Consider the following 24,554-nt stretch of genomic DNA (forward strand, 5'->3'; position numbering starts at 1 on the left):
ACCCTCCTGTCAATTACGGCACAAACTCCTTTCTCGACGCAGCTCGCCCAGCGTACTGTTCGGTGGTACAGCCGCCTCCGTCGCATGTCACGCAACACCCCAGCACGGGTCGCATTCGACTTTGATCCCACCCTACACAGATGGAAGTGGGTTGTTTCCCCCTTTTTCGATAACAAGGCAAATTTTCTCAGGCGTGTAACTCTTTGTCGGCACTAGTTGGGAGGCTTAGCAGCATCTGGCGAAAGCCAAACATAAGCCACTTTACCAAAATGCGCATTTATAATGCGTCAGTCAGCACCGTGCTGCTGTATGGAGCGGAGACATGACTAGCTACAAAACCTATCCTCAGTGCCGTCGAGTTCAAATCGACAAAACATCCCCGAAGAATCAAGGGACTTCACTGGACTGACTTCGTTAGCAACGAGACCCTCCTGTCAAGTACGGCACAAACTTCTTTCTCAACGCAGCTCGCCCAGCGTACTGTTCGGTGGTACAGCCGCCTCCTTCGCATGTCACGCGACACCCCAGCACGGGTCGCATTCGACTTTAATCCCACCCTACACAGATCGGAGTGACCCAGAGGAAGCCCCCCACTAGGTGGAAAGACAAAGCCGATGAATTCCTCACCCAAGCCCACATCCCGGTGGAAGAAGCTGCGGTCCAGGCAAGTGATAGGTCAACCTGGAGGCACCTGGTCTCATCATTCTCTACGCCAAACCCTCGGCAGGAGCCTTAAGTAAGTCAAGCGTAACTCTTTCTCACGACTATATTTTTTAAGACAATAAAAAAAAATTATCGTAACGAGCGAGGCGTTGAGGAGAGGACACCACCTTTCATATACGGAATAATTTCTGTTCGTTTTAAGTTTTAATGTCGCTCCTTACTTTCAATATGAAAACTTGTTTTTAATTTAATGCTAAAATAGGGCTGCAAATGGCTTCTTATTTTCCATTATTTTAGCAGTAATTGATCAATACTATTTTAGCTCCGCTGCGTAAAAACGGCTTTTTTAGTTCATTTTGTCTTCTTTCTTTTTTACAGCCGAGTACTTGTTTAGACATTTATTCCTCTAAAGTTTTTTTGTTGCCTTTAGGGATTCCGATGGAGTGGGGATGGGACAAGAAGAAGGACATTGCTATATAAGTTTTATTTGGAAAACACATTTCATTTATATTTCCATTGAACCTAAAGATTAAAATTGCCCCGATATTTTTTTTGTATTTCCATCAAAAAGTAAAAAAAAAAACATCGTTCCCTCTATATTTCTTGGATTAGTGTCCTTGAATGTATTTGCATTGAACGAAAAGATCAAATTGCCACGTACATTTTGAGTTTTTTTGTATTTCCATTAAAAAGTTAAAAAAAAAATCATCCCCTCTATATTTCTTGAATTAGTGCCCTTGAATGTATATTTATTTGTACCCGCTCACAATAAAAAATGATAAAAAAGCAGAGTACCAAATAAAAAAAAAATAAAAAAAATACATAACTATAACTTAATTCAAATAATCACAAAAACACAATCATATAGATAGTTGAGTCAGCGGGGAATCGTGTAGCTTGCTGAGAGATCGCACGAAAGCTATCCACTCTAGTTCGATAACCTTTGTTGATGGATTGAATATTCAATATATCTATGAGATCTGCATGTTAGAGAACCTGAGTGGAAGTCCCAGCAAAAATTTTCCATATCGGTAATAAGTGCTCCGTATTTTTCTACGCTCGGTGAGAGACAACATTTCCCACAAGGGCGATATAAACCAGATTATGGGAGAGACTACGCCAGCGAAGAGTTTAAAATAAGAAACCGATTCAATGAGAAATAAGAAAACGATTCAGTGACCTTGCATTTGACAGTTTTACCATAAGCCGATCGGATAGTGAATCTAAACGTCTAACCGACTGGGCCTGCTGGATTCTGATACTATCAGTCACGAGATTAGCATCTGCCGGATTAAGACTGTTAAAAACATTAATTTTCGTTTTTTCAATATTGACCCGCAGTCATATTCTTCTGTATACGGTCACTAGGAGGTGAAGATTCTCTTGTAAACCCTTTTATTGCTGCTTAGGAGCAACAAATGATCTGCATATGAATAAAACTGAGATCCACGCTCTTCATAAAAAAAAAATCTCTCTCGAATGAGTCTGGTCATGGAATAAATTGCAGACTTGAACAGGCTGGGACTTAAAGCAGAGTCTTGCCGACCTCGCTTAGAAAGTTCAATGGGCTCAGTGTGCTTTTGCTTACGATGTCCAGTGAATATTTCCCATCCCAAGACAAGACGGATATGCGTGTGGGAGTACCAATCATGGAGAACTAGGGCAATTTTGGGATCTACACATGAATGTAAGAGACACCATATTGCTTACAAGTGGACGATTGAGTCGAAAGTAGAGAGGGGGGTGCTACTCCGAACAGCACACCATATATGGGCATAGAACCACGTGGTCATGTTCGGAATTTTTAATGCTGACGGGGCACCATATATGGGCATAGAGTCCCTAGGGGAAATGGATTTCTGAGAAATTAATTGCGTAATCAAAGCGTGTCAATTACCCAAATTTCCAAGGTCGAGGTTGTTGTTGTTGTACGTGCACGCTCTCAGCAAATGTTATGAGTTTCTAGAAATAGAAGACAGCATTTGTTGTTGCTTTGGCCATGTACATGCTCGAGGCATATGTCGTGGTGTCCAGAAATAGGAAACAGCATTTGTTGTTGTTGTTGTTCTGGGCAAGCTCTCAGCGAATGTCAAGGTGTCCAGAAATAGGAAACAGCATTTGTTGTTTTGTGCACGCTCTCAGCTAATGTCAAGGTGTCCAGAAATAGGAAATAGTATTTGTTGTTGTTGCTCTCAGCAAATGTTATGAGTTTCCCGGAAACAGTTAGATCACGTGTTTCCTTCTCAGCAAATCAGAGGGCTTTGTTTACATAACAATTTGACCTTGAGATTTCGTATATAACGGGCATGCAATGTGATTCAATTATCAGAAAGCATTGTGAGACAATGGATAGAACAATTAACATAATTGATGAGCTTGAGGCCTTGGCAGCCGCAATTAGCAATGTAAGTGCATTTTTATTTTCAAACGAATTTTCCTTGGACATCCTCCAGTTTATTCAGCTAACTCGTACATCTCTTCCTTTACCCCCAAACCCCCCCCACCACCATTGTTTTACAATCGAATTCTCGCAAAAAGAAATAATTATCCTTTCGTTAAATTCCTTCCTTCTATATTTCCAGCTAAAGCGATCACTGACTTCTGTCAATTTTTAATGAAAATGCCACTCTGTTTTGACACAAGACTCCAATGTGAGGCCTATAATTAGCTATCACCCTTTCCGGTTTACAAACGAGGTCAACGGAACTATTCTTCCGTCAAATTAAAACACAATGATGCAATAACTAAGCTAGGCTTACACAACCTGTATGGAAGTAGAGAAAAAAGTTATTTTCGAATTAAGGGTCTAACAATATCCCCCCCATACAATACAAACATCACTATACAATCTTTATACTCGATGGAAAACATAAAATATATTCTTTTTACCCTCAAAACCTAACCCCCTCCCATTGTTTTACAATCAAATTCTCGCAAAAAGAAATAATTATCCTTTCGAAAAATTTAGCTTTTCCATATTGTAATCTTTTCTCTAACTGAGACTTCCGTCACTGTTGTTATTAAGCGTTCTGTTTTGACATAATGCTCCAGCGCGAAGCCTATAATTAACTGTCACCCCTTTTCCTGTCTGTATATATTAGCTGGTTTTAGGCAATCGAGGTTTTCAATGCTTTTACGTAATTCAGTGTTTGTCTGAAAATAGCGGTCAGCTAATTTTGTCTGCAAATTAGCGATAGACCTAGGGGGGGTTAATTTTCCTAAATTTAGGGGAAGGGGCGTGAATCCGTGATTTTTGTTGGGGGGGGGGGGTTAGCACGGTTAATAGTGACAAAATAGAAATGAAAAGATAATTGTTTCTTACTTCCGTGTCTAACCATTTCTCTTCGAAATTTAGCGATTTTAGCTATAAAAATTTTCCGACAGTTAGAGGCGGGGGCATGAAACCGTGATTCTTGGGGGGGATGGGGTTAGCACTTTTAATAGTGACAAAATAGAAATGAAAAGATAATTGTTTCTTACTTCAGTGTCTAACCATTTCTCTTCGAAATTTAGCAATTTTAGCATGAAAATAGCGGTCAGCTAATTTTGTCTGCAAATTAGCGATAGACTTAGGGTGGGTTAATTTTCCTAAATTTAGGGGAGGGGGCGTGAACCCATGATTTTTGTTGGGGAGGGGGTTAGCACATTTAATAGTGACAATATATAAATGAAAAGATAAGTGTTTCGAACTTCAGTTTCTAACCATTTCTCTTAGAAATTTAGCGAATTTAGCTATAACAATGTTCATAAATTTAGGGGAGGGGGCTTGTATCTAGGATTTTTGTTGGGGAATGGGTTAACGCTTTTAATGGTGACAAAATAGAAAATGAAAAGATAATTGTTTCTTACTTCAGTGTCTAACCATTTCTATTCGAAATTTAGCGATTTTAGCTATAACAATTTTCCTAAATTTAGGGGAGGGGGCATGAACCCGTGATTTTTGTTGGGGAGGGGGTTAGCACTTTTAAAAGTGACAAAATAGAAATGAAAAGATAATTGTTTCTTACTTCAGTGTCTAACCATTTCTATTCGAAATTTAGCGATTTTAGCTATAACAATTTTCCTAAATTTAGAGGAGGGGGCGTGTATCCAGGATTTTTGTTGGGGAGGGGGTTAGCACTTTAAATAGTGACAAAATAGAAAATGAAAAGATAATTGTTTCTTACTTCAGTGTCTAACCATCTCTCTTTGACATTTTAGCGATTTTAGCTATAGCATTTGAATAAAAGGTAGTAAGATATATGTGCTTGAATAAAAAACTGAACGATCGTATAATAATGCATTGAGTTATTTCTGAGAAAAGTTGAATTTATTATAATCAAACTATGATTTTCAGAGTTTAGGTTGCTTTCGACAAAGATTTCTCTTTACATATGGCAAATTTCCACAAGGCGATTGATCCATGGTCCTCCCAAATGTGATAGAAACTACTACACCCTGCTCCAATCTCCTTTTACGTATTCAAACTGAATGTTCGTATAACAATGCTTCGACTTATTCCTCTGAAAATTGACCCCTCCAAATATTTACTCAGAGGAGCGGTTGCTGAAATATAAAACGTTACTTATTTGCCAATCATTTTCACAGTTTTCAAGTTGAGATCTTTGAACACACTCCCTCCTCCTCAGTTTATTCTATGAAAATGAGCTGTATTTGTTAGAGTTTCAGAAACATTACATATTTATTTAATTTAAGCACTTTTTTCAGATATAATAATGTTTGGTGTGATTGACACAGAATATATTGGTCTGAAATATGCCTCAACTGGCATGATTTTCGAAGCAGCTTTCTTACTCCTAGACAATCAACGACGTGAAATTCATTGCTATAAATGGAACATCAGATACAATATGTATAAGTACGAGAAAAACAGATGGACTCCAACACTAAATTTTATAAATCGAAATGGCTTTTACGCTAAAACCGTACGACCACATAATGAAAATGGCTATGAAATAAAACATGTACAAGAGGAAATTCAGGAAATATGCAGTTTTTTCGGTGTGCAAGCTGTTTATGTTAAGGGAAACGTGCCAACTGATAAACTCTTACTAGAAAAATGTGATAAAAACATAGCATTATTCAATTTAGAAGACTTCAAATGTTAGAAATACCTGCATTCAGTACATGACCCAGAAGATGAAGTTAGATATTTCGCTCATTGGATACCGGAAAAGATACTTGACATGGAAAAATGCATCAGATATCCAAAGTCCTAAACTTGCTCCTCCTCATATCAAATGGATTAAGCTTTTTTTTTTAAAATATGTCATTATTTTTTTTCAAATGTTTTTAAATATGTTTATGCAATTAATATCTTAAGCCTCAACCGTTTTTATTATTTAAAATAATCCATCGCCATGAAAATTATACTTTCAGATTCAACATGTCAGGGAAAACACTTTCAATTTCAGTATGCTGGAGAACCCTAAATAGTCACCCCTAAAACGGTAAGTTAACCCTCAAAGGTTAAAGAATTTCACTGAAATTACACTTTCAGATACAACAGGTCAGGGAACAAACTTTCAGGTTCATCATGTAGGAGAACCCTAAATGCTCATCCTTAAAAAAGGTAAGTTAACCCTAAACGCTTAAAGAATTTCTCTGAAATCACACTTTCAGGTTCAGCATATAGGAGAACCCTAAATGCTCATCCCTAAAAAAGGTAAGTTAACCCTAAACGCTTAAAGAATTTCTCTGAAATCACACTTTCAGGTTAGGTTGCTATTTTTGACTTTTCTGAGCTAGATCTCTTAGCATTTCATAGGTGTGTGCCTTCAGAAAATTATGATTTGGGAGGTATAGTTGGCTGCTTTGACTTTTCAGAACTAGGATTCTTAGTCCCTCATAGGTGATTGTTGTCTGAAACTTCAAGTTTGGGATGAGTAGTTGGTTATTTCAGGCTTCTTAGAGCTATGAATCTTAGTCTCTCATAGGTGTTTGTTGTCTGAAACTTATGATTTGGGATATGTAAATTACTATTTCGGGCTTTTCTGAGTTGGATTTTAATTTTTCAAATTTCTTTTTGAATTTCTGTCGTGAAATGCAAGAGTTGGAATATTTCAGTAGTGACTTGTTGTGCTTTACCTTCTCGCAGTTACATTCTATTGATTTTTCGAAGTTCATTTTGAATTTCTGTCATGAAATGCAAGAGTTGGAAAATGGTGGTCTTAGTCCACCAGCCTGAATGGTGGAAATCCACTAGCTCAGTATTGGGGTCCCAGTCCACCAGCCTGAACGGTGGAAATTCACTAGCTCAGAATTGGGGTCTTAGTCCACCAGCCTGAATGATGGAAATCCACTAGCTCAATATTGGGGTCTTAGTCCACCAGCCTGAATGGAAGAAATACACTAGCTCAGAATTGGGGTTTTAGTCCACCAGCCTGAATGGTGGAAATTCACTAGCTCAGAATAGGGGTCTTAGTCCACCAGCCTGAATGGTGGAAATTCACTAGCTTAGAATAAGGGTCTTAGTCCACCAGCCTAAATGGTGGAAATTCACTAGCTCAGAATTGAGGTCTTAGTCCTTCAGCCTGAATGGAGAGACAACACACACACAAAGAGATGACAGACACACAGAATGAAACTGAATTACAATATGAATATGATCAGAAAGTGTTTACAGGTCAGGTGGGCCGAGTGGTTAAGGCGCTAGACTCAAGATCTGGTCTCCATATGGGGTCGTGGGTTCGAGTCCCACACCTGACAATTTTTTTCTTATTCTAAATCTTTGGAAACAGCCTCTATTTCTGACCGTTTAATTTTTGATGTTAGTGTTGTCAGTCAAAAGCTATGACCTTGAGAAAAGAGCTTGACAAAATTGCCTGATTATTGAAAAATGAGGAAACATCCTCCAAAAGTCGACAGGAATGCACCCCCCCCGGCGCTGTGTGGGATATTTTGAATAAAATATTCACAGTCAACATAGCTTTATTTCATTTTTTTTAAGGTTAATTTAGACGATGTTCTGTATTTTCTTAAAGAAGAGAAAAAAGTTAGCTCAATTCTGAACTTTACCAATGAAACTGAATTACAATATGAATATGATCAAGAATTGCTTACAAGTCAGGTTGGCCGAGTGGTTAAGGCGCTAGACTTAGGACCTGGTCTCCATATAGGGTCGTGGGTTCGAGCCCGACAACTGACAATTTTTTTCTTATTCTACTTCCTTGTAAACGGCCTCTGTTTCTGACATTTTAATTTTTGATATTAGTATTGCCAGTCAAAAGTTATTAGTTTGAGAAAAGAGCTTGACAAAATTACCTGATTTTCGAAAAATGGGGAAACACCCTCCAAAAGTCGACAGGAATGCACCCCTCCAGCGCTTTGTCGGATATGTTGAATAAAATATGCAAAGTCGACATAGCTTTATTTCATTTTTTTTTAAGGTTAATTTAGACGAGGTTCTGAATTTTCTTAAAGAAGAGAAAAAAGTTAGCTCAATTCTGAACTTTACCATTGAAACTGAATTGCAATATGAATATGATCAAGAATTGTTTACAAGTCAGGTTGGTCGAGTGGTTAAGGCGCTAGACTTAAGATCTGGTCCCCATATGGGGTCGTGGGTTCGAGTCCCACACCTGACAATTTTTTCTTATTCTAAATCTTTGGAAACAGCCTCTAATTCTGACCGTTTAAGTTTTGATGTTAGTGTTGTCAGTCAAAAGCTATGACCTTGAGAAAAGAGCTTGAGAAAATTGCCTGATTATCGAAAAACACTGAGAAATACTTTTCAAAGACCATTTCAGAGTAATATATATATATATATATATATATATATATATATATATATATATATATATATCCACTTAAGTTCTATATTTCACAAAGACATAAAGAAATTTAAAGTTCAATTCTAAATTTTTCGATGGAAGATAGAAAAAGTAATACCATACTTGTGAATATTTTCACGGAAGATAAAAAGTTCTAGTTCAATTTAAAATTTTCTCAACGAAGTCAAGGAAAGTTCAAGTTCTCTTCTGAATTTTCTCAATGAAAAAGAAATTAGTCTTTGATCACTTCTATTTTTCCAAATAATATAAAAATTTTTCATCTCTTCGAGACATATCTGAATTAAAGTGGATATATATATATATATATATATTGCTCTGAAATGGTCTTTTAAAAGTATTTCTGAGTGTTTTTCGATAATCAGGCAATTTTCTCAAGCTCTTTTCTCAAGGTCATAGCTTTTGACTGACAACACTAACATCAAAACTTAAACGGTCAGAATTAGAGGCTGTTTCCAAAGATTTAGAATAAGAAAAAATTGTCAGGTGTGGGACTCGAACCCACGACCCCATATGGGGACCAGATCTTAAGTCTAGCGCCTTAACCACTCGGCCAACCTGACTTGTAAACAATTCTTGATCATATTCATATTGTAATTCAGTTTCAATGGTAAAGTTCAGAATTGAGCTAACTTTTTTCTCTTCTTTAAGAAAATTCAGAACCTCGTCTAAATTAACCTGAAAAAAAAAGAAATAAAGCTATGTTGACTTTGCATATTTTATTCAACATATCCGACAAAGCGCTGGAGGGGGTGCATTCCTGTCGACTTTTGGAGGATGTTTCCCCATTTTTCGATAATCAGGCAATTTTCTCAAGCTCTTTTCTCAAGGTCATAGCTTTTGACTGACAACACTAACATCAAAAATTAAACGGTCAGAAATAGAGGCTGTTTCCAAAAATTTAGAATAAGAAAAAAAATTGTCAGGTGTGGGACTCGAACCCACGACCCCGTATGGGGACCAGATCTTAAGTCTAGCGCCTTAACCACTCGGCCAACCTGACCTGTAAACACTTTCTGATCATATTCATATTGTAATTCAGTTTCATTCTGTTTGTGTGTCATCTCTTTGTGTGTGTGTTGTCTCTCCATTCAGGCTGAAGGACTAAGACCTCAATTCTGAGCTAGTGAATTTCCACCATTCAGGCTGGTGGACTAAGACCCTTATTCTAAGCTAGTGAATTTCCACCATTCAGGCTGGTGGACTAACACCCCTCTTCTGAGCTAGTGAATTTCCACAAGTCAGGCTGGTGGACTAAAACCCCAATACTCAGCTAGTGGATTTCCACCAGTGAGGCTGGTGGACTAAGACCCCAATATTGAGCTAGTGGAGTTACACCATTCAGGCTGGTGGACTAAGACCCCAATTCTGAGCAAGTGAATTTCCATCGTTCAGGCTGGTGGACTGGGACCCCAATACTGAGCTAGTGGATTTCCACCATTCAGGCTGGTGGACTAAGACCCCAATTTTCCAACTCTTGCATTTCATGACAGAAATTCAAAATGAACTTCGAAAAATCAATAGAATGTAACTGCGAGAAGGTAAAGCACAACAAGTCACTACTGAAATATTCCAACTCTTGCATTTCACGACAGAAATTCAAAAAGAAATTTGAAAAATTAAAATCCAACTCAGAAAAGCCCGAAATAGTAATTTAAATATCCCAAATCATAAGTTTCAGACAACAAACGCCTATGAGAGACTAAGATTCATAGCTCTGAAAAGCCTGAAATAACCAACTACTCATCCCAAACTTGAAGTTTCAGACAACAAACACCTATGAGGGACTAAGAATCCTAGTTCTGAAAAGTCAAAACAGCCAACAAGACCTCCCAAATCATAATTTTCTGAAGGCATACACCCATGAAATGCTAAGAGATCTAGCTCAGAAAAGTCAAAAATAGAAACCTAACCTGAAAGTGTGATTTCAGAGAAATTCTTTAAGCGTTTAGGGTTAACTTACCTTTTTTTTAGGGATGTGCATTTAGGGTTCTCCTATATGCTGAACCTGAAAGTGTGTGATTTCAGAGAAATTCTTCAAGCGTTTAGGGTTAACTTCACTTTTTTAATGGTGAGTATAAAGGGTTCTCCTACCTGATGAACCTGAAAGAATGGACCCTGGCCCGCTGGATCTAAAAGTGTAATTTCAGGAACATTCTTGAACCGGGTAGGGTTAACATAACGTTTTAGGGGAGACTATTTAGGGTTCTCCAACGTGCTGAAGTTGAAAGTGTGTTCCCTGACATGTTGAATTTGAAAGTATAATTTTCATGACGATGGACTATTCTAAAGAATAAAAACGGTTGAGGCTTAAGATATTTATTGCTTAAACATATTTAAAAACATTTGAAAAAAAATAATGACATATTTAAAAAAAAAGAAGCTTAATCCATTTGATATGAGGAGGAGCAAGTTTAGGACTTTGGATATCTGATGCATTTTTCCATGTCAGGTATCTTTTCCGGTATGCATTGAGCGAAATATCTAACTTCATCTTCTGGGTCATGGACTGAATGCAGGCATTTCTCACATTTGAAGTCTTCTAAATTGAATAATGCTATGGCTTTATCACATTTTTCTAGTAAGAGTTTATCAGTTGGCACGTTTCCCTTAACATAAACAGTTTGCTCACCGAAAAAACTGTATATTTCCTGAATTTCCTCTTGTACATGTTTTATTTCATAGCCATTTTCATTATGTGGTCGTATGGTTTTAGCGTAAAAGCCATTTCGATTTATAAAATTTAGTGTTGGAGTCCATCTGTTTTTCTCGTACTTATACATATTGTATCTGATGTTCCATTTATAGCAATGAATTTCACGTCGTTGATTGTCTAGGAGTAAGAAAGCTGCTTCGAAAATAATGCCAGTTGAGGCATATTTCAGACCAATATATTCTGTGTCAATCACACCAAACATTATTACATCTGAAAAAAAATGCTTAAATTAAATAAATATGTAATGTTTCTGAAACTCTAACATAATCAGCTCATTTTTATAGAATAAACTGAGAAGGAGGGAGTGTCTTCAAAGATCTGAACTTGAAAACTGTGAAAATATTGGCAAATAAGTAACGATTTATATTTCAGCAACTGCTCCTCTGAGTAAATATTTGGAGGGGTCAATTTTCTGAGGAATAACTCAAAGCATTGTTATACGAACATTCAGTTTGAATACGTAAAAAGAGATTGAAGCAGGGTGTAGTAGCTTCTATCACATTTGGAAGGACCATGGATCAATCACCTTGTGGAAATTTGCCATATGTAAAGAGAAATCTTTGTCGAAAGCAACCTAAACTATGAAAATCATAGTTTGATTATAATAAATTCAACTTTTCTCAGAAATAACTCAATGCATTATTATACGAACGTTCAGTTTTTTATTCAAGCGCATATATCTTACTACCTTTTATTCAAATGCTATAGCTAAAATCGCTAAAATGTCAAAGAGAGATGGTTAGACACTGAAGTAAGAAACAATTATCTTTTCATTTTCTATTTTGTCACTATTTAAAGTGCTAACCCCCTCCCCAACAAAAATCCTGGATACAAGCCCCCTCCCCTAAATTTAGGAAAATTGTTATAGCTAAAATCGCTAAATTTCGAAGAGAAATGGTTAGACACTGAAGTAAGAAACAATTATCTTTTCATTTCTATTTTGTCACCTTTAAAAGTGCTAACCCCCTCCCCAACAAAAATCACGGGTTCATGCCCCCTCCCCTAAATTTAGGAAAATTTTTATAGCTAAAATCACTAAATTTTGATGAGAAATGGTTAGACACTGAAGTAAGAAACAATTATCTTTTCATTTTCTATTTTGTCACCATTAAATGCGTTAACCCATTCCCCAACAAAAATCCTGGATACACGCCCCCTCCCCTATATTTAGGAAAATTGTTATAGCTAAAATCGCTAAAATGTCAAAGAGAAATGGTTAGACACTGAAGTAAGAAACTATTATCTTTTCATTTCTATTTTGTCACTATTAAAAGTGCTAACCCCCTCCCCAACAAAAATCACGGGTTCATGCCCCCTTCCCTAAATTTAGGAAAATTGTTACAGCTAAAATCGCTAAATTTCGAAGAGAAATGGTTAGACACTGAAGTAAGAAACAATTATCTTTTCATTTCTATTTTGTCACTATTAAAATGCTAACCCCCTCCCCAACAAAAATCACGGGTTCACGCCCCCTCCCCTAAATTTAGGAAAATTAACCCACCCTAAGTCTATCGCTAATTTGCAGACAAAATTAGCTGACCGCTATTTTCATGCTAAAATTGCTAAATTTCGAAGAGAAATGGTTAGACACTGAAGTAAGAAACAATTATCTTTTCATTTCTATTTTGTCACTATTAAAAGTGCTAACCCCCTCCCCAACAAAAATCACGGGTTCATGCCCCCTCCCCTAAATTTAGGAAGATTGTTATAGCTAAAATCGCTAAATTTCGAAGAGAAATGGTTAGACACTGAAGTAAGAAACAATTATCTTTTCATTTCTATTTTGTCACTATTAAAAGTGCTAACCCCCCCCCCCCCAACAAAAATTACGGCGTCACGCCCCCACCCCGAAATTTAGGAAAAATAACCCACCTTAGGTCTATCGGTAATTTGCAGACAAAATTAGCTGACCACTATTTTCAGACAAACACTGAATTACGTAAAAGCATTGAAAACCTCGATTGCCTAAAACCAGCTCATATATACAGACAGGAAAAGGGGTGACAGCTAATTATAGGCTTCGCGCTGGAGAATTATGTCAAAACAGAACACTTAATACCCACAGTGACGGAAGTTTCAGTTAGAGAAAAGATTACAAGATTGAAAAGCTAAACTTTTCGAGAGGATAATTATGTCTTTTTGCTAGACTTTGGTTGTAAAAACAATGATGGGGGGGGGCTAGGTTTTGAGGGTAAAAAGAATATATTTTATGTTTTCCATTGAGTATAAAGATTGTATAGTGAGGTTTGTATTGTATGGGGGGGATATTGTTAGACCCTTAATTCGAAAATAACTTGTTTCTCTACTTCCATACAGGTTGTGTAGGCCTAGCTTAATTATTGCATCATTGTGTTTTAATTTGACGGAAGAATAGTTCTGTTGACCTCGTTTGTAAACCGGAAAGGGTGATAGCTAATTATAGGCCTCACATTGGAGTCTTGTGTCAAAACAGAGCGGCATTTTCATTAAAAATTGACAGAAGTCAGTGATCGCTTTAGCTGGAAATATAGAAGGAAGGAATTTAACGAAAGGATAATTATTTCTTTTTGCGAGAATTTGATTGTAAAACAATGGTGGGGGGGGGGGGGGGGGTAAAGGACTAGATGTACGTTTTAGCTGAAGAGAATGGAGGATGTCCAAGGAAAATTCGTTTGAAAATAAAAATGCACTTACATTGCTAATTGCGGCTGCCAAGGCCTCAAGCTCATCAATTATGTTAATTGTTCTATCCATTGTCTCACAATGCTTTCTGATAATTGAATCACATTGCATGCCCGTTATATACGAAATCTCAAGGTCAAATTGTTATGTAAACAAAGCCCTCTGATTTGCTGAGAAGGAAACACGTGATCTAACTGTTTCCGGGAAACTCATAACATTTCCTAGAGCAACAACAACAAATACTGTTTCCTATTTCTGGACACCTTGACATTCGCTGAGAGCGTGCCCAAAACAACAACAACAACAAATACTGTTTCCTATTTCTGGACACCATGACATTCGCTGAGAGCGTGCCCAAAACAACAACAAATGCTGTTTCCTATTTCTGAACACCATGACATTCGCCTCGAGCATGTACATGTCCAAAGCAACAACAAATGCTGTTTTCTATTTCTAGAAACTCATAACATTCGCTGAGAGCGTGCACTTACAACAACAACAACATTGACCTTGGAAATTTGGGTCATTGACACACTTTGATTACGCAATTAATTTCTCAGAAATCCATCTCCCCTAGGGGCTCTATGCCCATATATGGTGCCCCGTCAGCATTAAAAATTCCGAACATGACCACGTGGTTCTATGCCCATATATGGTGTGCTGTTCGGAGTAGCACCCCCCTCTCTACTGTCGAAGGCAGCAGCAATGTCTATGCTGCGGACAAATAGTGGCTTTTGACCAAACATGTGTTTGTTATGAGTCTCTTTAGTAGCCCATGGGCGTCTCCATGGGCGTCTGTTTTCAGGGCATGTGACATATTATCTCAATTACCTTGTTGATAACTGACAAAACTGTGATTGGCCTATAGCTTTAACAAAGCGTGTATCTTAATTCTTTTTCAGAATATTCAGTGTGCGGCCATTGTGAAAGTTGGCAGGTGTGAGTCCTTGCTCGGAAAATAGGGCTAAATACTCATGTAGAAGTTCTGTGCCACGTCGTAAATGTCTTGGAAAGACCCCAACGAGCTTTAGAGACTTGTTATTTTTCAATCTCTTTACAATTGTTTCAACCTGCCACAGTGGCGGATCCAGGGGAGGGGGCACCCCCCCCCTAGCGTAGTCTAAAGTAGTGTAATCTACTTAATTAACCCAAGTTTGCGTTAACTAAACTTGCTCCTACCGCAAGTTTATCGGATCAACCTATTTTGCCCCCCCCCCGGAAATTTTTTTTTCGGATCATGCCTATTTTCTCCCCCCTGAAAAAAACCTGGATCCGCCCCTGACCGGCCATTTAGAAATAATGACTGCAGAACGGCGGAGTTTTGAGCTATCTGTGTGTCTTTCTAACTTATATTTGAAAGTGGAGCGCAGCTCATTGGGTGGCGGCGCGAACACATGCTTGGAATGGTTTACCCAACTTTCATCAGAAATGGAACTTTATATATCAACGTCAGCCCTGTTTGATTGAAATCGCTTCCAAATGATGTCTGGGTCATTCCTACCACCATTTGATAATTTCTTCACTTGTTGTGCTTGTATATTTTCGACAGTCCGGTTGAATTCTTTTTTGGCATATCGAAAGCATTAAAAAACTACTCCAGAGCGAATTTGAATTTGGACATGTGGGCTATCCCATCCTTTTTTACGATTGTTCGGGTACACTTTTGCTACACGGTGCTGCAGTAACTTACTTTAACATTCTATTTTGTTTTCATTTCAGTTCTATCACTGTAAGAAAGAAGTAAAAAGCCAGGGACTCTGAACTTAAATTTTCTTAGCTATAATTGTCATTTTCAACCTCTTTTGTGAATTTATAATCATATTTTATCATCAGAAGTGAAGAGCCAATGTTATACCACGGATAGAGATATGTTAGACACAATGACGCATGAGTATTTAATTTTTTAAATCATGTTCTTTCTAACAGAAATAAATTCATGGTAAAATGTCAAAATTTGGTAAAAAAAATTAAAAATAGACTTGTGAAATACAAGATTTTAGAGGGTTCCGAGGAAAACTAAAGAAGACTTTGATTGCTTTTATTTGGAATGCTTTCTAGGAATAAATGCAAAATAGTTGCTTTTTCTTCTTTTTTTCTGACTTTCGATTTTTTCAACTTCTTGTTTTACTTCTTTATAAAGAATATTTTCTAACTATTAATTTTACATTGAACATGGGGCTGCATATAGCTTGCATATACGCTATACATTGCTACTTGCAATTCTATTCGACTCGTTTTTTACTTCTATTCCACCTCATTTTTTCAGCTATGTCAATCTAACTCTTTTGTCACTTATTATTGTATACTTTTATCTTCTATGCGTATTTTTTCTCACTTTCTCACTTTCTCTCTTCTCTCCTCCTTATATAATTTTATTCCTATGTTTAGGGGGGTCACTCCAAGCAAGCGGAAGCTTAAGGAGGATTAAGTGTCTTGTTGTATTGCTTTATGTGGGTTTTTTTTCAAATAAACCCCATATATAAGTAAGAAAATTTTAATATTTATTTGAAAATGAATTTTAGTCAGCACGAAAGTATATTCAATTGCGGAACCCATCAATTTTAAATAAAAATTGTAGTTGAAAAAAATGGTTACTATTTCTCCACTGACAACCATTTCTAACATGCTTTCTACTACATGCATCATTCCGGTATTTCAATTTTGCACAGTCGTTTTTTTACTATTTAGTCTAAATAAAACATAATACTACTTAATTGCTATTCGTATTTGAATAGAGATTAAAACAATACACGCCACATGCGTGAATTCTTACAATCTAACACTTTGTTCTTGCAACATTGTATCTCTTATTGTATTATATCTATATGCATTTCATTTTTAATGTAAAAATATTTTAAACTTTCACAATATGGCTCTACTCCCAGCTGCAAATCCCTCTGCAGTTGATTTGAATCAACTACCGAGGCACAAAAAAGCAGTTTAACTTCAGTTGATTTATTCTGTATTTGAATTGTCATTGGTAAGAAAAGGCTTCTAAATAATAAGCCTATTAAATCCAATAAAAGAGCAGCTACAAATGTATTACACTTTTCCCAACTGAGCATCCATGTTAACATGCTCTCTACCACATGCATCATTCCGCTTTGGTTGACTTCTCGTATATAATCGAAAGAACTGGGTTAAGACATGCCTCTATCTCTACCATACCTCTATTTAGGCAAACCTCGAGCCAGAAAACTTACTCGCTAGCCTGAGGGAATGTCATGCCCACAAAGGATGGCGAAAGGGTTTCTGTATACATTTCACAACCAGTCCCTTGGAGATAATCGTTTTGCCACTTTGGCGTTTCTGGAGACTATACAGAAAGAAAAGCAAACAGTTAGAAAGCACACGTAGGTAGAAAGGGAATCTTTGAATTAAGAATATCAAACTAGCCTTTGAACCAAATTTGATCTGTTAAAATAATTATTTGATTCAAACTTGCTCCTTGGAATTGTATGTAATTTGCTAGAAATTACTTAATCAATCATAGCTGATAATATAACTCTATGTATAATAGTTCTTCAAATCAAGAAATTGGGCTAATTTAAAGTTATTTTTTCTATTTAGGTTTAGTTCAAGAACTATTTCACACATTTTAAGGATTTAAAAAATAGTTTAGTTGGAGTTCCATAGAGTCAAATTTATTCCTTACGTATAAATTCAGCGAATTCAATATAAAGTACTTAAAGAAGAAGACTAGAAAACCACTTAATTTTGCAATTCGATATTTTCAGCTTAACATGCATTGATTGATTCTATACCTTAAGAAAAACAAAGAAAATACTTTTATAAGAGTAATTAACATTACAGGTTTAAAGGCTAGATTGAGGAAAGGTAAAGAGCGATTCATAGGGGCTTAGATGAAGGAGATAGAGTGACAGAAACGTAAATAATAAAAATTATTTTTAACAAATCAACAAATCATGTTGAAGCCAGTAGCGTACCCTACGGGTACGCCACTGGCGCCCACACTGCTTACCCAGTAAGTTGCAAAGTGATTAACAAATGTGTTTTTAATCATGGTCTATAATGAGTTAAATAAACTATTAACAATTGCACCCTCCTAAAAAATGGCTTCTGCTAACACCTCTGGTCTTACGTTTTTTTCTACAATTTTGAATTTGTTCATTCTAAAAAATGAATTAAAAAAATAAACAAGAACAACTTAATTATTTATTGGGGTAAAAAAAAATACAGTTGGCTCCCTCTCCACCGTTAAGATAAAAACAAAACTTAGCTTCTGAACACCTCCTTGGCTCAAGCATTGTTTTCAAATTGAATTCACCTTTTTAACTTCAGAGATCGTTTAAACAAACTGTCAGAATTCCTTTACCCCAATAAAACTTGAATTTTTCCATACCAATATAAAAGTCGGCCAAATAAACAACTCAAAAATTCTTATATATCGTCATTTAAAGTGAGCTTCTTCAATAAAAGGCCGGATCTATGGGGGAGCGGGTCAGACTTGTAAAAACGTAAAAAAATACATATAAGAATTTTGATGTGTTTTTTTTAAGTTTTTGTAAACCCCTCCCCCCCCAAAAAAAAAAAATCCTAGGTAAATCTTGCTTTAATGTTCAATTCCTTTAGAAGCATTTAGTTAACATTTAGTTTAACTTAAGAATATGTAAGTATCAACATTTCAATTGTTTTTAAAACATTTTACTTTAGTATTTTCATACATCATTCGAGTTGGGGAAGAAAAATAATCATACTTATGTGTATTGAGCTGGAGTTTCTCAACACATTCTCTGGGTTTCATGCCACTCAAGGACCTTCATCTGAACCTGCTTGGATGACCCTTATAACAACTATATGGAGGTTAAATACACTGAAAGCTTCCGAGATACATAATATGATATTAAACAGCTTGTTGAAGAACAAATATTACTATCAATATCTCAGCCTAAGACTTACTCTGCCGCTTGGATGAAAGTCATGCCCGCAAAGGATGGACTTATCATGTCAGTGTACATCTCCATACCAGAGCCACGCAGATAGTCATTTTGCCACAGCTGCAAATCTGACGACTAACATGCAAAATACAGCATTAATGATTGATAGTTCTAGACAGCCCAATATCAAAACACACTAAGCAGAAAATTAAAGTACATATTTAAAAGACGTCATCTATTATTTTCCCAGCCAGTCACTGATCGATTAAGCTTGACTCGCAGTTCATTTAAACACGTCATGGAGAATCTACATAGTGTGTTTTGATTTAAAAATAGTCTTTTTGTCATACACTCGGGGCTAAAGAAGTAGAGTAGCCCCCCCCCCCTTGCATGTAGGATTACCGTCACTAGAAACGAAAAAAAGAAGTCTATTATAGTCGGCAGATAGTTGATGGCAATGTTGACATACATTTTTTTTTTAAATGGATTTATGAATAAAAGCAAAGTTTATATTTTTGAGTTTGGATATGTTAATATTTTTAACACCACGAATTTTGAATTAATTGAACTTCTTCTTAAGAGTGCACTTCAAGACCCCCTAAACATACTCTTTTTTATTGAAAAGGTCAGTTCCAGAAGAAGCTAAGGAGTTGTTTTGACATCTCAAAAAATTTTAGCACAAAAGACGACCATTCTAAGAACTTACAGCCAATATGCTTAGCAGGTTAGATGATATAGGGAAGCTGTAGGTTTTTTCCTTATACCTGATCTTTAAAGAGGACGGGTAATGGCTATGATTCTTTACTTTTTTTTATAGATTTGATAAGTAATTGTTGATTAGGTTTTAGAACTAGTCTGGAAAAAAAGACCAATGAGTCCTTTTTGGTTTTTTTCCAATTTTACCAGCGGGACACAAAATGGTATAATATTCAAAGTCATAGAAGCTTGAGGGGACGTTGGGTAACGAGATGATCGATCAAGTGCATAGCTTCACTTACATAGGTAGTTTTTTTTTTAGTAAAGATGGGGAATGCAGTGAAGATTTTAAAGGTAGAATAGCCCAGTCCCAGGGTGCTCTTTCTCAGTTATAAAAAAGCTCGTAAAAATAGGAATATAAGCCTGTGAGTCTTACAGGAATATAAGATTAAAATATTGTAAGCTATAGTGATAACAGTGTAAGTACGGTTCGGAAACGTGAGCCCTCCGACAGACGCAGAAGGCTTTGTTAGATGTTTTCCAGAGGAATTATCTACGGATTCTTTTGGGTACCTGTCGGACTGAACGTATTTCAAACTGTAAGCTGTACGTAAAATGCGGTTCTATCCTTATTTTTAGGGTTGTAATGAGAAAAAGGTTAAGATGGCTAGGACCAGGGGCGAAATTTTGGCGGAAATTTTGCAAAATCGGCCGAAATTTAGCAAAATTCTCGATTTCGCAGAAAGTTTGGCATAAATCAGGTAGCCATTCGATAAAATTTTGCAAAATCGGCCGAAATTTAGCAAAATTCTTGATTTCTGCAGAAAATTCGGCATAAATCAGGCAGCAATTCGGTAAAATTTATGACGATCGCCCCCCCCCCCAATAAAATTCTCAGCCTCAGGACGCCCCTAGCTAGGACACGTTCTACGGATGAAGGATGAAAAATTGCAAAAAATAGTCTTTTTTGGCCAAATGTGTAGGACCAAAGAGAACGACGGCACCCCCGAATAGGTGGGAGGACGTCGTAAGAGACGATTTAAGGAAGATTGGAACTTCTTGGGAGGGTGTACAGAGAGGGACACTGAGTATATTGGGATGAAAGAGCATCGTACGTAGATATGTGGGCCAATGGTGGCTTGGTGCTGCAATGAGTTGTTAGCAGTAGTACTAAAAGTTTGAGACACTGAATGTGAACATTGTCAGGTTTTTTTTTTTATTTTAGACGATTTTTTTTTAGGTGTGTGGGAGCAAATATTTTTACTGCAAAGGGTACTTGGTGACCCTTGGGATAAAACTTTTACCATTCTTTAAATTGGAAAATATGATCGTTGCATTTAAAATTTTTACTTTTACCTAAATTTTAAAAAGAAGGTGACTACAACATAACATGTTGTGGGAGCACAGAAATTTTGTAGTTTGGGTGCAAACTAGAAACACTGATCGAACTGAGCTGATCGGTGGAAATGACAATTTCTATTTGTCATATACAATGTCGACTGACGATAGGTTGGAATGACTCTCTATTGTACCATTTTTCTTTTTAAAGAAGAAACTGATGCAGCAATAATTTTAGCTTAAATAAAAAAAAGTACATCTATTGAAGAAGAACTGGACGATTGAAATGCTAAACCTTGCAATGTCACTTATCCACGGTGCCACGTATCTGAATTGAAAAGAGTAGTTTAGTGAAGCACAAATGTTGTTTATTCATAAGAAGGGATCCCTAGTCACGGAAATTGGGGAGGGAAAGATTTTTTCTCTTTTATTTTAGCAGAAATTACCAAAAATTGTTTTTCGAAATTTTTGGGAGCTCGGATTTCACGATGCATCTCAGCTTTTGCTGTTCAGTCGCGAAGGAGAAGCACTTTTGAATAGATGACAATCTTTCAAAAGCACTTTTGAATAATTGAAACCCATATATTATCTGCATCTGCAACAAAATTGCTGATTATGACTGAATACTTTCTAAGTGATTCTTGTAGAAAAATTTAAAAGAATGCAAATTACTTTTAATAGTCCTGGGTTATCTTCAGTAACATGAAACAAAAAATATGTTAGGATTAGTCTGGAACACTATATTGCTAGACTAAATGAACAAATCGAATTTAAAACCAAAATCAATTTTTTTTTTTTTTTTTTTTTTTTTTTTTTTTTTTTTTGCTTGGGTCAACAAACATCAGAACTGCCAGGATTTTTATACAAATAGATATATAATAAAAATCAAAGTTTTATGCTGATTTGAAATATATAAGTTTCATTAAGTTAACCCGTGAAAGGTTACGAGCCTGAGAACATATGCCTGATTTTTAAAAAAAGGGAAAACGCCCCCTAAAAGCCATACAATCTTAATAAGAATTGTACCATCCGATTCAGCGTATAAGAGAGCCCTATTGTAGAGGTTTTAAGCACCAATCTGAAAAAATGTGGAATTTTGTATTTGTTGTCAGAAGAACGATCACGGATGCGTGTTTATTTGTTTGTAGTTTTTTTATTTATTTTTTAATGGTTGATCCTGTCGACCCAGTGGTCCTAGAATATCGTGAGAGGGCCAATTCGATTGAAAATTAAAAGTTCTAGCGCCCTTTGTAAGTGACCAAAACATTGGAGGGCAACTAGCCCCCTCCCACCCTATTTTTTTCTCAAAATCGTCCGGTCAAATTTAGAGATAGCCATTTTGTTCAGCATATCCCTCCCACAGCCCCTAGGGGAAGGTCTAAGCTACAAAATTTACCCATTGTTTACATATTGTATTTGTTGTTGGGAAGTATACATACATTTTCTTAGGGAGGGGGAGAGGTGGAATTATCTTATGGTGGGATTTTCCACGGGGTTATTTTCCATGGGTTAGGAAGTTTTCAGGGGGTTAATTTTTCAGGGTAAATTTTACGCTGGACGAATTTGCCTGAATTCCAATACTAAATTCTTTTACGTCTTGCTTTCTTGGGGAGGAGGGATTTGGGGAGGAAGGAGTAGCCAGATTTACTGAAATTATTTTAAAACGATCAGACATTAAATAAAAAAGCAAGTTTTTTCAACTGAAAGTAAGGAGCAACATTAAAACTTAAATAAACTGAAATTATTACGTATATGAGGGGGATTACTCCTCCAAAACACCTCGCTCTTTACGCTAAAGTTTGAATTATGTCCCAATTCTTTAAGAACGACGCCTGAAATACTATGTTCGTGTAATTAGAACAATAAGAAGCTTTTCTTTTAAGTACTAAAAAACTTTAGCCGTAAAGACCGAGGTGTTTTGGATCTTTCATCTTATGATCCGCTCAGTTGATGTTTAGAATTAATATAAAGTTAATAAATTAAATTCAGCAAAGTTAATAGTTAGTACTTTTTAAAAGAAATACATATCTATAAATCAACCAAACCAATTTTGAAAGCATATTCTTACCGTTTTGAATGACCTCATGGCAAATAAGTTTGCCATCATAGTGGAAAATCCAGGAGCTAAGCAGCTTTGAGCAATAAATCCTAATTTCAATTCTGCTAAACAAATAACGTCGTCTCCTCGCTTCCAGTCCCAGCTAGGTATATTCAATAAATAAGCCTGTAGAAAAAGAGAATATTCAAAATCATAGACGCATAATTCATCATAGACTACGGACAGGATGAGTTTGCACAAACACCTTCCACTGCTTTTTTCATGCGAATAGCAAAAATTTCCTTATATGTTTGAAGCAGGCCAAACCGGTTATTCTGCCAAACCGGTTATTCTACCAAACCGGCTTGGCAGGTTAAACCGGTTATTTTGCCAAACCGGTTTGGTGGGCCAAACGGGTTATGAAGCAGGCCAAATATGGTTGATTCCTGGCATTTTTTTTATACTGAAATGTTTGTTTTTATATTATCTCTTGTAGATTCAGGTAACAATTTCACGTTCAAAACATTTCATAAGACCAATTTCATAAGACTTGATCAAAACATGCATCTACAAATTGGGGAGGATGAGGGGGGGGACTCCCTTTTCAGATTTTTCTTTAAATACTTTGTCTAACTTAATGCTGGTAGCTATTTCTAATCTTTAAATAGATAAGATAAGATATTTATTTTTTAAAAATGTCTATCACAAGCCCCTAAGGACCGAATTCGCATTTCGGAGTCATAAAACCAAAAATAAAAATCATAAAGAAAACACAAAAACTAAAAAAAACTGGCAAACACATGCCAAAAACAACACTATCCGAATGGCAAAACCATTCGTTAGTCAACAAAAAAAAATCTGTGGCAAAATGTTAGAAACCGAAAAGCTAAAAACTAAAAAAGAATAAAATAAAATTAACGTTCAAAAGGTTTAAAACATAATATATAAAAGGGGGGGGGGAAACAAAAAAATCGAACGAACAAGAAACTTGGGTATCACCAGTACCAAAGAGAAAAAAAAACAAAAATTTGCGGTTTATTTTATCCGTAATGAAGGGTACAAAGGTTTTTTCATACCTGGAGGTCAAGCACCGGATAGGGGACAAGATAGGAACGGGTTCAGAAACAGCACGTGGCAGGCGGTGTCTGGATGGGGAGTGTCTTTTGGGGAAAACGTTTTCCGTGCGAGGGTTTGTTCTTGCTTTTTTTTCAAAACGGAGGCACAACGTTCCTCTCCTGTGCTCAAGAGTTTACAACTTGGCTTTTTTTTTAGAAGGAGTGAGTATGTTACCTTACCTTCATTAAAAATTATTCTAAGGGCTCTTTTTAGAATAGATTCAATTTTGTCTGATTCATCACGGGAGATACCCGGATGCCAAACTGGACAAGCATATTCAAAATGCGGGCGGACAAAGGAAGTATAGATCCTTAAAGAATGGGATGGGGGGGTACGTTAAATTTATTCAAGAGCTTAAGGAGAGACAAGGAAGCATTAGCTCTATGAACAATATCATTAACGTGGATATCCCACTTTAAATTAGAGGAAGTTGTAATACCAAGTAATTTAAAGGAAGAAACAGAAATATCTGGGGGGATAGGGTTGAGGAAAAGGGGTGATGTTTTAAGGAAACAAATTGGCATTATCATAAATTTAGATGGGTTTACTCTCAACTTTATGTCTGCAGCGTCATCTGCAATATCATTGAGGATGCTCATAGGGTTGCTTACTATGTTTCTGTAGCAGGTTTCAACAAT

The 24,554-nt window shown here is 36.4% G+C and overlaps 1 protein-coding gene and 1 non-coding gene across 35 annotated transcripts in view; both read right to left on the minus strand.

Moving 5' to 3' along the window:
* slo (calcium-activated potassium channel slo) overlaps positions 1 to 24,554 on the minus strand; it is a 382,388-nt gene that overhangs the window by 145,242 nt on the left and 212,592 nt on the right. For 31 of the 34 annotated variants that reach the window (XM_089089291.1, XM_089089290.1, XM_089089264.1 and 28 more), the window contains exons 11-12: positions 22,831 to 22,986; positions 17,034 to 17,146 (exon numbers count right to left, since the gene is read on the minus strand). In XM_089089291.1, coding sequence (XP_088945417.1) covers positions 17,034 to 17,146; positions 22,831 to 22,986 — 269 coding nt within the window. Of the gene's footprint in view, positions 1 to 17,033; positions 17,147 to 18,750; positions 18,864 to 22,830; positions 22,987 to 24,554 lie in introns of all 34 variants that reach the window. The other 3 variants (XM_089089284.1, XM_089089258.1, XM_089089262.1) reach the window with 1 other exon arrangement.
* TRNAL-UAA (transfer RNA leucine (anticodon UAA)) lies at positions 8,934 to 9,016 on the minus strand. The gene has a single exon. It is a non-coding gene; the product is annotated as a tRNA-Leu (tRNA).

The sequence above is a fragment of the Artemia sp. Qi Xiang Cuo genome, chromosome 5, assembly GCF_049724085.1.
Source record: "Artemia sp. Qi Xiang Cuo chromosome 5, ASM4972408v1, whole genome shotgun sequence".
NCBI classification, from domain to species: Eukaryota; Metazoa; Arthropoda; class Branchiopoda; order Anostraca; family Artemiidae; genus Artemia; species Artemia sp. Qi Xiang Cuo.